The sequence below is a fragment of the Dreissena polymorpha genome, chromosome 4, assembly GCF_020536995.1.
Source record: "Dreissena polymorpha isolate Duluth1 chromosome 4, UMN_Dpol_1.0, whole genome shotgun sequence".
Classification (NCBI taxonomy): domain Eukaryota; kingdom Metazoa; phylum Mollusca; class Bivalvia; order Myida; family Dreissenidae; genus Dreissena; species Dreissena polymorpha.
The window spans coordinates 23,900,273-23,915,080 of record NC_068358.1 but is presented as its reverse complement, the minus strand read 5'-3'; the positions used below and the strand labels follow the sequence as shown (position 1 = coordinate 23,915,080).

Here is a 14,808-nt window from a genome sequence, read left to right as displayed (position 1 = left end):
GTCAACAAGGATCTTTATTTGTTAATTGGTCTTAGTTACTAAAAATATCAACAACACTTTAAATGAGATACATGTACTAATGAAGTACATATATACTTTGCCATTCAAGGCTTAATATGGTAGTATATTATAAGTATATATACACCTGGAGCTGTTTGAACTTTAATTGGATTTGTTATTTAATAGAGCCTCATGCATGCAATTTCTTCCAAAACTAAATTAATGACATGTGAACATAAACATTGTGTAGTTCTTATTACTCTTAACTTACATGCTTTAACGCAGAAAAATTAAATACAAAATAAAGCATACATTTACAAAATTATTTAAATAATTGTTTTAATAATTTTTAGCTCGACTATTATATATAAAATATATATAGTGGAGCTATCTTATTCACCCCGGCGTCAGCGTCGGCGTTAGCGTCTGCGTTAGCGTCTGCGTTAGCGTGCAAATGTTTAAGTTTTTGTACTACCCCAAATATTTTCATTGTGCCTTGACATATTGCTTTCATATTTTGCATATAAACAAGAGCAGACAATTCTATCAAGCATTTTGTCATAATTATGGCCCCTTTTCCGCTTACAATATGCAGCAAATGTTAAAGTTTGCGTACTACCCCAACTATTTTCAATGTCCCTTTACATATTGCTTTCATATTTTGCATACTTGTTAACCATCATGACCCCAACCTATAAACAAGAGCAGACAACTGTATCAAGCATTTTGTCATAATTATGACCTCTTTTTGACTTACAATATGCAGCAAATGTTAAAGTTTGCATACTACCCCAACTATTTTCAATGTCCCTTTGCTTTCATAATTTGCATACTTGTTAACCATTATGACCTCAACCTATAAACAAGAGCAGTATCAAGCATTTTGACAGAATTATTGCCCCATTTATACTTACAATATGCATATTATTGATAAATCTATGTTAAAGTTTGCGTACTTCCCCAAATTATATTTCCTATCTCCTTTTACATATTTCTTTTATATTTTGCATACTTGTTAACCAACATTACCCCAACTTATAAACAAGAGCATACCACTGTATCAAGCATTATGACATACTTATGGCCCATTTTACACTTACATAATTGAACATTTTGCTTAAATTGCCATAACTTCTTTATTTGTGATCACATTAGCTCGACTATTATATATGAAATATATATAGTGGAGCTATCCTACTCACCCCGGTGTCAGCGTTACTGTCTGCGTTAGCGTTAGCGTGCAAACGTTAAAGTTTTCGTACTACCCCAAATATTTTCTTTGTCCCTTGACATATTGCTTTCATATTTTGCATACTTGTTTACCAACATGACCCCAACCTATAAACAAGAGCAGACAACTGTATCAAGCATTTTGACAGAATTATTGCCCCTTTTATACTTAGAATATGCATATGATTGATAAATCTATGTTAAAGTTTGCGTACTACCCCAAATAATTCCTATATCCTTTGACATATTGCTATTATATGTTGCATACTTGTTTACCAACATGACCCTAACCTATAAACAAGAGCAGACCACTGTATCAAGCATTTTGACATAATTATGGCCCCTTTTACACTTAGATTATTGAACATTTTGCTTAAATTGCCATTCCTTCTTTATTTATGATCACATTTTATTATTACTTTGACAAAACAACACTTACCTGAATACCACAATGGATTCTACCTAAACAATTCCCCACGCCCCTTCCCAGAATCCCTCCCCTCCCCCCCAAACCCCCCCCCAATTTTTTTTTTAAACATCATCTAATAAATTACCACACCCCACATTATACTCCCTCTCGTCCCCCCTGACCCCCAAAATTTTTTATTTTTTTTATTTTTGAAAGATCGTCTACTGAATGACCACATCCCACATTATACCCCATTTCCACCCCCCCCCCAAAAAAAAAACTATATTTTTTTTTCCTTTTTTTATTTTTGAAAGATCGTCTAATAATGTATTGAATATGAACAATTTCCTCATGATGGCTTTTGTTATACTGTCAAGCACTCAAATAGTCGAACGCCCTGTCCTCTGACAGCTCTTGTTAACCAGGTTTTCCTAAAGAAAAAAACTGGTTATTAGATCAGCGAATACTGGCCGGCTGGCTGGCGGGCGGACAAGCTTGTCCGCTCTCTAATTCAAATAGTTTTCATCCGATCTTTACGAAACTTGGTCAGAAGTTGTATCTAGACAATATCTAGGTCAAATTCAAATATGGGTCATGCTGAGTTAAAAACTAGGTCACGGGGTCACTTAGTGGGTTTAAACATTGAGCATGTTGTCCACTCTCTAATTCAAATAGTTTTCATCCGATCTTTACGAAACTTGGTCAGAAGTTGTATCTTGACAAAATCTAGGTCAAGTTCGAATATGGGTCATGCCGGGTCAGAAACTAGCTCACGGGGTCGAAAAAACAGATTGATTTTTTAACAAGGGGGGTAATTATGATTAACAATCAGTAGCAATGCACATTTTGAGTTGCAGTTGTCTGCCTTTATCAGACTATTTTATCGAAAATCTGGTTTTGTGACAATTTTGTCCCTTGTTTATTAAGAAACTGATATGTTATCAACGCAAGCAATTACTTCGTTTGTAAAGAGTACATGTACGAGCGGTATGACATGTTTAATATATACTTTAACATTTTTATGCCCCCCTTCGAAGAAGAGGGGGTATATTGTTTTGCACATGTCGGTCCGTCAACCAGATGGTTTCCGGATGATAACTCAAGAACGCTTAGGCCTAGGATCATGAAACTTCATAGGTACATTGATCATGACTGGCAGATGACCCCTATTGATTTTCAGGTCACTAGGTCAAAGGTCAAGGTCGCAGTAACTCGAAATAGTAAAATGGTTTCTGGATGATAACTCAAGAATGCTTAAGCCTAGGATCATAAACTTCATAGGTACATTGATCATGACCAGCAGATGACCCCTATTAATTTTCAGGTCACTAAGTCAAAGGTCAAGGTCACAGAGACTCAAAACAGTAAAATGGTTTCCGGATGATAACTCAAGAATGCTTACGCCTAGGATCATGAAACTTCATAGGTACATTGATCATGACTGGCAAATGACTCCTATCGAATTTCAGGTCACTAGGTCAAAGGTCAAGGTCACAGTGACTCGAAACAGTAAAATGGTTTCCGGATGATAACTCAAGAATGCTTACGCCTAGGATCATGAAACATCATAGGTACATTGATCATGACTGGCAGATGACCCCTATCGATTTTCAGGTCAGTAGGTCAAGGTCACAGTGACAAAAAACTTATTCACACAATGGCTGCCACTACAAGTGACAGCCCATATGGGGGGCATGCATGTTTTACAAACAGCCCTTGTTTTCAAAGTAAAGGTTTGGTTAACCAGTTAATTTTGTAACCTCTTGCATCCGTAGTAATAAGTAATTATTTGTAAGTTTGTTTCATTGGTTTGAGATAAGTCAATACTTACAGAAAACTATAAATCATTTATATGATGAACAGACAGTGCAACATCTATATGGCGCCTTCTTCAATTTGGGCAAACAAATAATAGAACTTTTAATAGCATAACACACTCAGCATAGATTTTGTCCAAATAAACAATCTGACCAAGTAACCTAAAGTTTGAGTCATAAATGTGGTCAAGAGGTGACAACGTTTTCGTAAGATTTGACCTGGCGACCTAGTTTTTGGACACACCTGACCCAGATTGGGACTCATGGCACACTTCGGGGCCGTGATCACTATCGCTTAAATCTTTCAAAGAGTATAGGAGATATAGAGGTCAAGGCAATCAAGGCACAAACCATTGACCCTTCATACTTGACTCATGCCTTCTTTTTATCCTGTTAATACCTTTAACATTTAAGGCAAGTGTCCTAAAGATCCTTAACCCTTTACCACTTAGAAACATATTTTTACGCATTAGTTTTCCATTAAAAAGTTAAATTAAATTTAAGACCTTTCTTATTTAATTCAAGTTTAAAGGCTTCATTTCCAATTCTTAGATACTGATGAGCAGCAAACAGCATTAAAACCTGAACAGGCTGCGAGTTACTCGCACGTTCTGGTTTTATGCTGTTTGCACGTAGCCATTTTCACTTTGCTTCTGAGTGGGAAAGGGTTAAAAAAGAATTGGAGATATGGTGTGAAAACAATAATGGAGCCTCAAACCTTTGACCTTAAAGTTTGACCTTGAACCGGCATATTTGATAAATGCCTTTTGAAAATCAACTCAATGCCCTCAACATTTGAAGCACATTAAATGAAAATTTGTAATAGGGTATAAGAGATATGGAGAAACGGTTATGAAGAGCATTCAAATAATCTTCCACTTTCGCAGAGGGTTATAACAGTAAATATCATTACTAAAGGTATTTACAAATATTTGTGTCTTGTTCTGTGAAAGCTGGGCATAATGCATGTGCGTAAAGTGTCGTCCCAGATTAGCCTGTGAAGTCTGCACAGGCTAACCAGGGACAACACTTTCTGCCTAAACCTGATTTTCGGTAAGGAGAGACTTCCTTGAAACTAAAACTACCATAAAAGCAGCAAGTGGCTTCCCTCATTAGCCTGTGCGGACTACACAGGCTTATCTGGGACGACACTTTACGCACATGCATTAAGCCCAGCTTTTACAGAACAAGACACATTTAATGAATGATATATCTTGCACATTATTTCAAGATGTTGTTCTTTACTTTAATGATATAAACACAACAGAAATATATCGAGAATTGCAATTTTATTTTGACATTTAAATACATTCAGTATTAATAAACAAAAAATAACAAAGGCATAAATCATATTGAGCAAAACAAATGTTCATTAAGTACAATTATTGTGTTTGAAACAACATTTAATGGTGAAAATAACATTTCATAACCATGACAAACTCTGAAGAGGTAGCATTATTTGCCATTCATAGAATATGATTATTTTGCACACTTGGATGGACAGCAATTCTAGGAGTGGCTTCTTTACGTTCCATTTCAACACTGTACATTTTTAAGCTCAACTTTAAAATATATTATGGAAGGTCATCCTTTGCTCAATTTTCATTATGCTCAGTTATATTTTATTATGCTCCAAGATTTTTTCAGTAAATTTGATGTTGTGCATCATTTTAAATGGTTTGATGTTAACCTGACATTTTAAATATTCTATCCATTTTTAATTGATATCTTTTAATGATCTTTGTATAATACTTGTAATAGAATGATTTACATGGAATTTCACGACAAAACAACAGCATCATATTTAAAAACAAACATTATTGTTGCTGCTTAAATTGTATTTCTATCCTGCTTGTACTTCAAATATACAGAATGTATATAAATATGAAAACAAAACAGGGTAAAGAAACATTTCCAGAAAAGCACCGTAATGGACGGTTACATTATTGCCACGTAATTTACAATACATTTGCATTTAAATAGTTGGCTAAAATTCTTGTATCTTGTGACAGTAATTAAATTTATTCAATCAGTTTACTTTAATTATATATTTTGAAACCAAAATGACTTTTAAGGAAATGTTTCTTATGGTTACCAAATTAAAAAAAAGGGATTGCAAGAAAGTAGCTGGAGTGATTGGGAATACAAAAATTATGCTTCATACAACAAGTTTTTGGAATAAATTTGCCAAAATATTTCACATAAAAACATAATTATAAAGAATTTTTTTTAAATAAAAATGTTTAAAAAATGTGTACATTAATCTTAAATGCCAATACTTAAAATGCAAAAATGAATTTAAAAAAAATAAGCTTGACATTAGTAAGAAATGGATTTGAAAATAAAGCAAAGTACAGCTGTAATTAATTCCAAAGGAATAGTTTGCATGTTACAATATTCCTGAAATGTAACAAATCAATTGCTTACATTAATACAATCTTAAAAACAGGCACAAGTGGTTAAAATCAATTTCCAACCAAATTTGGTCATGTCTTATAAAACTGACCAATAAAAATATTATGTAAGATAAAATGAGTACAGGGAGGATAATACACACATAACACTCAATCTTGAAGAGATAATTATGACTAGATCCCTTTGACCTAATTTTCTTTATCAAAATGAGATAAAGAAATGTTTTAACTATCACACTGTTTTGCAGTTCACAATAAAATAAATCCATTTGTAATTAACAATTTACTAGAAAACACCTGGACTGTAAATCTTCACTTCCAAAATGCGAGGTACTTTTAATGAATCTCATTTATCAGTTGTAACCTGACTAAAATAAATAGTTGTACAATCCACATGAAAACTTTAAATGGTAGATAGTACAAGACATTTTCACAACTCTTTCCGTTCTGTTCACATATAACAGAAGGTTCAATTTAGAGTCATTTAAATATCACATATTCACGAACTTGTAAATGTTTTAATTGCTTTTTTTTAATAATAAACCAATACAGCGTTGTTATTTTTGTATTGTTATTTCTAAGAAAGACATATAATTGTTGGATATTTTAACACAAAAATAATAATATATAAAATTGACTATAACTGAGGTTTAAGTGGGAAAATGGGGCTCAATGCATGTGCATAGTGTTGTCCCAGATAAGCCGGGGTAGTCCACATAGGCATACCATGGACACCACTTTCTGCCTTAACTGGATTTTCTTTAAGAACAGACTTCCTTTAAACAAAAAATACAAGAAAAGCGATAAATGTCAACACTAATTAGCCTGTGCGGACTACACAGGCTAATCTGAGATGACACAATATGTATGTGCATTCAGCCTGTATTTTTCTGGCCTTAATGTATTGGCCATGCATATATTTTCCAAAGAATAACATTCCCAAAATTAATTTTGAAATTAGTCACAAATGAAATCAAATACTAATTTGGCCCAAGAGGACAAAACTAAGACACTCAATAAATTTAATCAAATCTTGATCTATCATGCAGATTGATCAAATTGACAGATTTTGCATATATCCCTCCCTTTGACAAAAATTTGCTATTGATTTCATTTGACAATGGCTTATCAATAATGTTTTGCTTGGTTCAGCTTATGTTCACTTTAATTGTATATGAAATTTTTAATATGTATTGATTTAAATTTATATTTTATTAATATTAAGATTATTTATAAAAAAGACTCCAGTCAACTCTAAATTTAACACATATTTGTGCCTTTGCACAAAAATAGGGGTAAAGCTGCTGAAAAGAAAAATTACACCTCTTGAAGAATTAATACTATACCAGACAAGAAATGCAGAATAACAGCATTGAGTATTAAAAGGTTTTTATTAGTATTCATAGATCTTTACAAATAAAATATTGATTGAAAAATCTATTGTATTATTATGCTAGCAAAATGATTTACTAGCAAAATCACCAGCGTGTGATATTGTAGATCTAAAATTACACTAATCCATTCAGCAATTTGCTTTAAAGTTGGTATTAAACTATAATATGAACAAAAATAATATGCATAGGCAAATATGAATACAATGCAACAATTATATTGCAAGTTGTTATACAGTAGGTAGATAATCAGAACAGAAAAATACTATGACAAGTCCGAAATCACATTAACCATGCCATTTAAATCCACTCTGGTATGGTTCAAAGGTCAAGTTGATAGCAATCAAATAGCTGGGCACGATTCTAGAGCCACGTCGTTAAACCCGACTCCATTGGCCAGGTACTGACGCTGTCCATTGACAAGAAGGTTGCGGATACACCCCCTATAGGCTCCATTGGCTCTGACACCCTTCTTAATATCTTCTGAAATGCAAAGTCAAATATACAAATTATTACTCCTTTTAATAGCAAAGAAAATTTACATTATAACTTCCAAACATAAACTAAACTTAAAATTATTAAACAAAGCCAAAAATTTCCAAGGACAATTAAATCTTTACTTGCTTACTTTAAACAATCCTGTTTATATGAACAACATCCATCATGATGCTGTTACATATTTTAGCTTGAAATATTCAGGGGATCAGGGTTACCCCCACACATATGGACACTTTATCTCATTTAACAGTGTCTTGTGCTAATATGCTACTTTAGGAAAGACAAGAAGTTTCTTCATATAGAGCCAAACTTTATAACATCATTTACAAGGATTTATATCAGTACATTCAAAACAGGGGCCACCATCATGCACTTATAATTGCTTTTAACATGTAAATGAGTAAGAATAATACAATAACAATTAAAAATGAAATATTAAAGTGCTTGATTTAAAAACAAAATGTAAGTGATCACACATACTTGGTAATCCTCCGATATACATCGGGTTGTTGGTATCGGTTGATGTGGCTGATTTTTTGCTGACCTCTGTAACTGGGTCAAGGTCATCCACTTTCAGAGTTACAACATTCTTAATCTTGGTAGCTGAAACAATTATTATTGGGCATTTACAAGCACTGTAAATTATGACAGAAGATGTTACATATATTTAAGATACATTCAAAAATTATACATACCAGTAATATAGCAAAAGAATCCATCATTATAGCCCAAACATTTTTGTATAATTTTATTCAGATAGAAATTAAAGTCATCAACATCATGCTGAGTGTGTCACCTGACAGAGAATAACGCAAAAAGAATACCAGCAAGAACAATTATTCCAATTACAAAAATTCATCTTCCTTTTATAGCTTCTAATATTTCCTTATGATGCATGCAAAAAACCAAAAAATTCTGCAAACAGGGCCTAAGTTAAATTCTATAATCAGGGCTTGACATTAAATTTTAAATACACTTGTCCAGCTTGACCAATGCCCTAAAATGTCACTTGTCCTGATAAAAAATGGATGTGTCCTGACCCTTTAATGTAAGTTTATATGCTCAATGTTTATTATTGATGCAATAGAGGGGCACATGTCCAAAGGTACAGCTGTCCACCTTGAGGATTTGAATTAAGGGGCCAATGTCCAACTTGAGAATTTGAGAGAAGGGGCAAATGTCCATTTAGTCTTGATTTCATGGAGGGGCAAATGTCCTACATTCGTATTACACACAACAATACTTGCTTTTTAAACTTTCAAAGATTGAAACCAGTAGAAAACTCACCAGTGACTGAGTGCCAGGCACCATCACAGAACTTGTTGTTCATGGCTGGGATCACCTTGGCAACAATGGAACCATCTCCGTTGTCAGCGCTAAACCACATCTGCAACAAAAAATCACAATGCATGTCAACACCAAATTGCATGTGAACATATCATTGTACTTGAAGGTGAATATAACATAGCAGATGCATGTTTACACAACATCAACAAAAAGAACACAAAATTGCATATGATCATTACAGCGCATTTGAACACAAAATTGAATAATAACATGGCATCACATGAGAACCCAAAATCACAGAATTGAGCGCTTTATATACTTCATAAAAACAATATTCAAGTTATCCAAGGTTTCAAGTTATTGAGGTTTCCATATCATTTTGCCTTTGCCTAAGCATTACTTGTATGTACATGTAAAAATAACTTAAAAGTCACACCGTCAGAGAAACTATCTACGGGTATATAGGGGTGTGCCGATTTTATGGGGTGTGTTTTTCGACTAAAATTATAGATATGGGTATGGTTTTAAGCACCTAAGTATAGATATGGGTATTGAAATCAGAAATTTGCTTGTATATAAATGCATATAGATTTGAAAGTATCAGTATCAAAATGGGTATGATAAATGTCATTTTTGTATATAAATGGGTATCAAAAAGTAAATTTCAGTAGCGGGAAACATATAATAGCAAATTCAATAAGTATACTGTATTGATATGAAAGTGATTAAAATTATAGTATGAAATGTGTCCACTTTATCAAATTCGAGTATTTAAATGGGTCCAGTTTATCAAACTTCTTGTATTGAAATGGGTCCACTTTCTCAATGGTATCATATACAAATGGGTATGCTTTTTTAAAAATCTTGTATCAAAATGGGTCTACTTTATCAGAGTTCCGGTATAAAAATGGGCCACATTTAAACAATCCTGTTTATATGAACAACATCCATCATGTCTCAGTGGGACATCCCTACCCTTAAATTTGGGCAGTTACCCCCCCCCCCCCCCCCCAATACCCGGGGAAACTATACACTAAAGCTCACCATAAGCACTGCATGGAAAGATGAGCTTAAAAGAAAGAGGCTTTCAATCCAGTAAAATCAATATTAACTAAACTCAAAGAAAATGATGATCAGCTAACATTAAAAAGTCAAGACGGAAACAACACAATAGAAAACCATTTTGAGAGTCTGTCAAATTTTGATGAGGTTTTCTTCTGTATCAATTATAATTTTGACTTCAACATTAGGTATATGCTAACCTCCCCTTCCACCATCTGCAGGACTGCAAAGTCCCCCTTGTCTCCGTGCACTGCGAAGATCGTGCCATCCAGACTGCGTGGTCTTATGTCCACCTTTACCTCAAGGTCTCGACCAACGTTGAAGTTGTCAACTGAAAGAACAGAAATATTTCCTGCAGGAAAGACGTATGAAGAAATGACAAGAAGATTGTGATATCATTTAACTGGATATTACTTTACTACAACCGATCAGCACATTGATATTATACTAATTGTTATATTAAACTTACTTCATTGATTGTGTATTAATCCTTTACCACTTAGATACAAATTTTCACGCATTTGTAGTCCCTGAGAAATCAAATTTAATTCAAGACCTTTCTTACTGTATTCAAGTTTTAAAGGCTTCATTTCCAACCCTTAAATACTGATGAGCAGCAAACAGCATAAAACCTGAACAGACTGAAAGTTATTTGCAGGCCGTTCTGGTTTTATGCTGTTTTCACATAGCAATTTTCACTTTGTTTCTGCGAGGGAAAGGGTTAATCATATAATATGCTGTTTTGTAATTTTTCTTTACAAGAACTATTATTATTTCGATGATTGTTTGCATTGAATGTCTGTTTTGTTATATAAATTTGTAAAATACCAATAACCTGTAATATGCTTAAGTTAATTTAATATTTGTACTTTTTCTAGGTATTTAAAAATCATAATTTATCAAAATAGAAAGGAGAATTGTTTTCATAACCATAGGAAAGAAAAACATTTAGATCCAATGTAATCCATAAACAAATCCTATGGGGTTTTTGTAATTCATACTACACTTCGGAGAGTGTATTACACTAAGTACACATTTCAGTTAAGGAAGCAAACAATTAAACAAATCTAATTACAAAACAACAATTAAGTTTAGAAAATTAAAACGGAATGAACAAAGAAACATGACATTGTTGTGAGCAATAACACATAAAAGTCAACATAAGGGGCCCAACCAAAAATATAATAATGACATGTGAAAATGAGCATTGTGCACTTCTTATAACTTTTTACTCATAATTATGCTTTTACCTAGGAAAATAATACAAAATGTAACATACTTTTAAAAAGAACATATTCATAAATGTTATAATACATATTTATAAATGATGAACACAAGCAATCTTAAATTACTTTCTTTCCTATAGAGAGCACATTTTACAAGCAATACGACATTTTTTATGCATACTTTAACATTTTACTTTTTAAGGTTGTTCAGGTCACTGGTTAATAACCAGTTGCAGTAAAAGGTTAACTGGTAAATGTTTTTTGCAACCTGTTCAGTGTTGCATCCCCAATAAAAACACAATGGTTTGTATTTGTCTTTCTTCTCATGACAATGGACTCATTAAAAGGCATGTGATAAACAGGCCCACTTCTGTGGTGAAAACCCCATCCAAATTTATCGCGGACACATGTTGAAAAAACATTGGGGAGTCAACTGACACCAAAAATTATTTTTACTTTTTTCATTCAAGTCAGAAATCCATAAATTACATATTGACCAACTTGGTAATTTAAAAATAAAAATAAAACAATGTCAGTAAACAAAACCACCATAAAAGTGGATGCAGAAAAATGTGTCATCTTCTGAGAAAACTGGGCTTAATTCATGTGCGTAAAGTGTCGTCCCAGATGAGCCTGCGCAGTCCGCACAGGCTAATCAGGGACGACACTTTCCGCTTTAATGGTATTTTTAGTTTCAAGGAAATCCCTCCTTACCGAAAATCAAGTTAAGGCGGAAAGCGTCGTCCCTGATTAGCCTGTGCGGACTGCACAGGCTAATCTGTGACGACACTTTACGCACATGTATTATGCCCAGTTTTATCAAAACAAGACACAAATATGTATGATTTTGATGTAAAGAGGTGCCACTTACTCTGTTGTATATATCCACCCTGGCTATGGAAGTATGCTCCCGGCTCAGTGATGTAGCCTTGGGCCTTTTCATTAGAGCAGGGAACCACGCCTGGAGAGAAGGGAGGCAACCCAATGTCTTCATTGCCAACCTTGATGTTCGCGATACAGCCAACAAAATTAGTGCTCATGCCCTGTAAAAAAGTAACCGTAAATATAAAGTAGATCAATCAGAAAGGGTCGTTCCGGCCAGAATTAAAATATACTGTTTCTCCAGCCGCTACCTTTCCTAAACTAGAACCATCAAGTGTGTCTGAAATGACCTAAAAGCATGCGGTTTTGTTGAGGGCATATGCAGTTTCAAAAACTGGAGCAGGAGTTAAGACTCTTGAGCCATCATTTAGATTTCTCTACCTATGAACAATTAAGTTGATGCCCTGTTTACTCCCAAAGACATTTCCCATTCCAGATTTAAATGTAATGAATTAAACAAGAGAGCCTGAAAGGCCCAAAGTCGCTCACCTGAGATAACAAGATATTATTGGGACAAATCTTCTGACCAAGTTTCATGAAGATAGGAAAATAAATGTGGCGTCTAGAGTATTAACAAGGTTTTAATATAGCCATATAAGGAAAAATGCCCCGCCCCCTGGCGGCAATGTTTTTCAACCAACCGGCATCATTTTCAAACTCTTCCAAGATTTTATTGGGATGAATCTTTTGACCAAGTTTCATGAAGATTGGACAATAAATGTGGCCCCTAGAGTGTAAAACAAGATTTTACTATAGCCATAAAAGGAAAAATGCCATGCCCCTTGGCAGTCATGTTTTTCAAACAAAGGTTACCATTTTTGAATTCATCCTAGATATCATTGGGACAAATCTTCTGACCAAGTTTCATGAAGATCGGAAAATAAATGTGCCCTCTAGAGTGTTAACAAGGTTTTACTATAGCCATATAAGGACAAATGCCCCGCCCCCTGGCGGCCATGTTTTTCAACCAACCGGCATCATTTTCAAACTCGTCCAAGATATTATTGGGATGAATCTTCTGATCAAGTTTCATGAAGATCAGAAATAAATGCAGCCTCTAGAGTGTAAACAAGATTTTACTATAGCCCAATATAGCCATTTAAGGAAAAAGGCCCCACCCCTTGGCAGCCATGTTTTTCAAGCAAACGTAACCATTTTCGAACTCATCCAAGATATCATTGAGACCAATCTTCTGACCAAATTTCATGAAGAACCTCTTCTGCTTTTTGAGATATGCTCCAAACAAAATTTAAGTAAAAAATCAACCAAGGACAAAACTCTAAAAACAGGAGAGCAAGAGTACACTGTTCTCATGCAACACACATCCCCTTAATGAGATCTACAATTGAAGTTTCAAGTTGATACTTCTAATAATTTTCGAGATATGGTCCAGTTAAAATGTCTTATTTTAAAAGGGGGAGGGGGCTTAACTAGTCATAACACTCTTTTAATGAATTAGAAGACGGCAACATACCGCAAGATTTGCGATTCCTTTGCCATTTAGGTCAGTGACATTGACACCTCCAAAGTAATATGGCGCCCTCACGTTTATTGACCGTGCTTGACCTGCTGATTCTGTGATTCCCACCTGCTCCTCATCAACAATCAACACTCCTTCTTTGAGGTTCCTGCCCGCTGAGACCTGGAAAACAACGGTTGAGTTATATGAGAAGCGTTCTGTGAAAACTGACTTGTTGCATTCGCATCAATCGTCATTCCCGGTTTCCTGTGCAATCCGCTTTCATGGAATTTTTCATTTAAAAGAAGTCTCTTTTGATGCAAGTAAAGGATTTCAGATTTCATTCCCAGCCTGATCACATAAGTTGTTTTGAAATTGATCAGGAAATAATTTGCACATACATTCAACCCCAATACCGCATTCAAATAAGGCAGTTGTCGGTTACTTTCACAAGCATTTGCACAACTTGCTAATAATACAGCTTTCCCGTCAAAAAAGTGTGTAAGCTTTTGATGCAATCAAGCTAAAATTAACCCATTTATGCCCAGTGGACTCTCCCATCCTTCTAAATTGGATCAATTTATTTCCAAAATTAGGGGTGTCAAGTATATTTATTTCTATATTTAGAATATTCCATAAAGAAATTCATTTAAGCAAACAGCGCAGACCCAGATGAGACGCCGCATTATGCGGCGTCTCATCTGGGTCTACGCTGTTTGCAATGTCCTTTTTTCAGGACGCTAGGCATAAATGGGTTAATAGGTTTAAATGAAACTACAATGTTCAAGCTACAAAATACAAAAAAACTTCTGAGGCATTTACTTACAGAATGCCATTTTCCATCATTGTAAGTTTTAGCTGTCCTGATTAAACCGACGCCTGTTCCACAGTCAAAGGTGTATCGGATTGTTCCATTTATCATTATCAGTGACATGTGATCAACATGTTTACTGTCAGCAAAGTAGAATATAACCCCATCTGCTTCTGTGGTTCTAAAGTCGAGACTGAAAACTGATCTGCAAACAAACAGTAATAAGTATGTAATATGATACAATCTTAACCCATTTATGCCTATCGTCCTGAAAAAAGGACATTGCAAACAGCGTAGACCCAGATGAGACGCCGCATAATGC

At 34.4% G+C, this 14,808-nt stretch overlaps 1 protein-coding gene across 1 annotated transcript in view; it reads right to left on the bottom strand.

Annotated features, from left to right (window-relative positions):
• Positions 1-4,732: 4,732 nt before the first annotated feature.
• Positions 4,733-14,808, bottom strand: part of LOC127878281 (laminin subunit alpha-like) — a 116,723-nt gene continuing 106,647 nt past the window's right edge. The window contains exons 64-70 of the mRNA XM_052424800.1: positions 14,502-14,691; positions 13,691-13,858; positions 12,206-12,377; positions 10,309-10,439; positions 9,047-9,146; positions 8,240-8,362; positions 4,733-7,744 (exon numbers count right to left, since the gene is read on the bottom strand). Of these exons, the coding sequence (XP_052280760.1) occupies positions 7,605-7,744; positions 8,240-8,362; positions 9,047-9,146; positions 10,309-10,439; positions 12,206-12,377; positions 13,691-13,858; positions 14,502-14,691 (1,024 nt within the window). The 3' untranslated portion in view covers positions 4,733-7,604. The remainder of the gene's footprint in view (positions 7,745-8,239; positions 8,363-9,046; positions 9,147-10,308; positions 10,440-12,205; positions 12,378-13,690; positions 13,859-14,501; positions 14,692-14,808) is intronic.